The following is a 3,483-nucleotide window of genomic DNA, read 5'->3' on the forward strand; positions in this document are numbered from 1 at the left end:
GAAAACAGACATTTCTAATGAAAAGTAACTACCCGATCTCAAGCGCTTTTCGACAGCCTGGAGCATGTGTGAAAACAAGAGGAGTTGGCTAAAAAGAGAGTGGAAAAAGACGGAGAGGACCAACAAGCTTTTAGCGCTTGCTAAAAACCTTAAAATGAAGAGAAAATAAAGTATTCTACCTCACGAAACTGTATATTGTGTATATACTGTAAATAGACGTTATATAACAAAATACATTCATAACCCATATAGAGTAAAGAGTGTGGGACTTCACTATCACTGGATGAGGTAAGAATCAACAGCGTTTTATCACATTTACACAACACTTTATGAATACAAGTCATGAACAAATCTTAAATATGGCAGGGAATGTGTTTCCAGGGAATGTGTTTCCTTTTTTAGTTTTGATTTTGAGCAGCAAATTTGAAGTTACATATTGGTGCTCACCAGGAATGCATAAGCAAAATTGCACAAATTTTCACTTGAAAGAATAGTGGCAATCTTGGGATTTTTTTCTGTTCAAGTTTCAAATAGTGTGTAAATTGAATTCACTTCATCTTGCATGTTTAGTGCCACTTTTGTAAATGCCCCCGCCCCCGTCCAGGCCACGCCCCGTCCCGGCCACGCCCCCTTCCGCCTTTTTCATCACTCGCCACTCTCATCCCTGACTTTGTCGTCTTCTGTCCTCAGATGGAAAAAGATGAACGCAGTGATGAAGACAGTGACCTGGAAGAAGATAAACGGGAAGAGGCTGAAGAAGATTATTGTCTTACGGAACGTAAAGGCACCCAAAGCTACAAACTAGCCCCCTTGAGTAAAAATTGTGTCCTTAATAATCTCACCAACCACAGGGCCTCAATTTCTGGTAGATTGTGTAAAGCTCAGTAGAGATTTGAAATTATTTGGTGTATTTTTTTTTTTTTAGTATGGCCAAGGCTACCTTTGAAACAGTGTCAATCAATCCAGAAATAGTAAAGCATTTGGTGTTATATCTTGAACGATATATCATACTTTAAGTCACACATTAGATCACAGTGATATTCTCCAACCGTCTCATATGAGTGGTGTTGATTCAAAGCTGGAAATGAACATGTATGAACATGTCCACGCTGGTAATTGTAAACCACAAAGCATGTGTGAGAAAGAGGCGGGAGACAGACTTATTGAATGCCACTTGTCCTATACACCTGAAGGATGAGCTATCTCTTTTATGCAGATTTGCGAAATGCTGTAGATGTGCGTGGAACATATTCGCAGTTTTCAGTGCATCACATGTATGTGGAAAGGTAACCAACATTAAGTACATCTGCTGAATCTAATGAGGTTCAGGAAAAGGGATGTGTCAAAAATGCTACCTTTATAATCAAAACACATGTGAAGGTTTCAAAACATTTTGAGACCAATGCTGCTGATGGATAGAAACATAGACTTTAAAGGTGAGCTGCCAGATGAGTTTGGGTTTGGTGAATCCGTCTCAGGGGTTCGACGGAGCCTCTGCCATGGAGGTAAAGACACACCTGACTCAACATGTCAATTGGTTATGACACGCCCGCTCGGCCATCACTGGCTTCAGATGATCACATTACATTGCTTGTCCAGTCAGTGCTGCGGGAAATTTAGTTCGCTCAGTCGTCACCGTGTGACTGTCGTGATTGTACGTCATACAATTAAAAAAAAACTAAGGCCATGTAATTTTCTTGACTTTTTTCTGTTTTTAATAAATGTGTTTTTTTTAATGTACTGAATTTGTTAAAAAAAAGAAAAATCACATTTTTATTTTTCACTCATGAAGGGTTCGGTGAACGTGCATATGAAACGGTTGGGTTCGGTACCTCTAACAAGGTTAAGAACCACTAATCTAAACACTTTGTTTGCCATGTGCCGTGACATTTTTTTAATGTAAAATATGTGCATTGGCGCAATAAAGGTTGGGAAATCCTGGAGTACAATTGGGAGCGAAAGTGAGTTGTTTTCAATTTTTAGCAGTAGACTGTGCTACAATTCTATCCACTCCAGTCTATGAGATAATGACAGCTCTAGAGTCGAGCAAAGCCAAAAACGGCAGGAAATGTAGGGAATATTTTATGTTTGTGTCCTTGAGGAGTTTTTCCCATCTAAATGAATGAGGCTACTTTGTTAGGCTAGGAGACGGATTGACGTACGGCGTGTTACGCCGGTGTTCTAGGAGCGGAACTGTGAATGCCTTTGAGCAGCTGCGTATACGTAAACAATACAATACACTCTAATGCATCTTTATTCATAGTGCGCTTTCGAAGCAGCAGCGGCTGTAACAAAGCGGTTTAAGAGACGTTTAACATAAAAAAAAATACCGTGGATAAGATGGACAATAATGTCATCGTAACAACTATTCCTAGATACGCCTTGCTTGAAGCGGTCATGGGTGAAAGACTGAAAGTGGAGCGAATGAGTCTCCTTTCACCAGTGGTTCGGAGACGTCATGATCATTGCATACATGACGTCACATACGTCTGCTACAGGTCAAGTTTGAAAGTAAACAAGATTAGCTCCGTTTCCGCTATTTTAACTACGTCCGTTCCTCGGTTTTGGCTGTGTTTTCTTTAATTAAAGTGGCAACGGCCTTTGTGGACAACTGTCTCTGTGGCGCAATCGGTTAGCGCGTTCGGCTGTTAACCGAAAGGTTGGTGGTTCGAGCCCACCCAGGGACGTGTTCCTTTTTCGTTTAATGAATTTTTCATATCACGTCTTTTCAGTAGTGACGTCAGAACTATTTGTCATGTTAAGGTTTCTTTCAATCCATCAATGCGGAGGCCTTGACATGAAATGGTTGTTGATTTATTTAGCTGTGTGAGACACATTTTGAAGCAGCTTTTTACATCTTTGCGGATTGACATCACAGCTGTCCACTCCGCTTTTTAACACGTGAATAGCTGCATGAGGAAATGTGTTTTTATCACAAGGAGCGATCTGTCAGTGTTATCTCTGTTCTGATTTGACAGTAATGACGACATGTCTCTTTGAAACTAGAATGGAATGAAGTCGGAGAACTACCCATACATTTTCTAATGTGCTTAACCTCACAAGGGTCGTGGGGTGCTGGAGCCAATCCCCGCTGTCTTCGGGCAGTAGGCGGAGTACACCCTCAACTGGTTGCCAGCCAATCGCAGGGCACATTTAAAAGAACAACCATTCGCACTCTACGTAGGGACAATTTAGAGCAGGGATGTCCAATGTAGGGCCGCTGTCCTGCCTGTTTTCTATCTGCAACACACCTGATTCAAATGATCAGACAGCTCTCAAGCAGCATTCGAAACAATCTGATTATTTGTATGGAGCAAAGTCGGACGGGACAACCAATCTGTTCGCTAGCCCAAACATCATATGACCAATCAGCGCAACGAGAATTGTTGGGCTCTTGAAGTCTAGGGTCAGTCAAATGCATTACAGGCAAGGCTCGGGCACGTTTAACGAGGGAGGGGGATCAAAACATTGAAGAAGGCAAGT

The 3,483-nt window shown here is 41.5% G+C and overlaps 1 protein-coding gene and 1 non-coding gene across 3 annotated transcripts in view; both read left to right on the plus strand.

Moving 5' to 3' along the window:
• LOC109527159 (ceramide synthase 2-like) overlaps window positions 1–1,461 on the plus strand; it is a 21,383-nt gene extending 19,922 nt beyond the window's left edge. Inside the window, exon 11 of one of the 2 annotated variants that reach the window (XM_019888900.1) lies at window positions 691–1,461. In XM_019888900.1, the coding sequence (XP_019744459.1) occupies window positions 691–888 (198 nt within the window). In that variant the 3' untranslated portion in view covers window positions 889–1,461. The remainder of the gene's footprint in view (window positions 1–690) is intronic. The other variant, XM_019888901.1, reaches the window with a different exon arrangement.
• Window positions 1,462–2,613: 1,152 nt separating this feature from the next.
• On the plus strand, window positions 2,614–2,687 carry trnan-guu (transfer RNA asparagine (anticodon GUU)). Its single transcript has one exon. It is a non-coding gene; the product is annotated as a tRNA-Asn (tRNA).
• The last annotated feature ends 796 nt before the right edge of the window (window positions 2,688–3,483 follow it).

Source organism: Hippocampus comes, unplaced genomic scaffold (genome assembly GCF_001891065.2).
Source record: "Hippocampus comes isolate QL1 unplaced genomic scaffold, H_comes_QL1_v1.1 scaffold228, whole genome shotgun sequence".
NCBI lineage: Eukaryota > Metazoa > Chordata > Actinopteri > Syngnathiformes > Syngnathidae > Hippocampus > Hippocampus comes.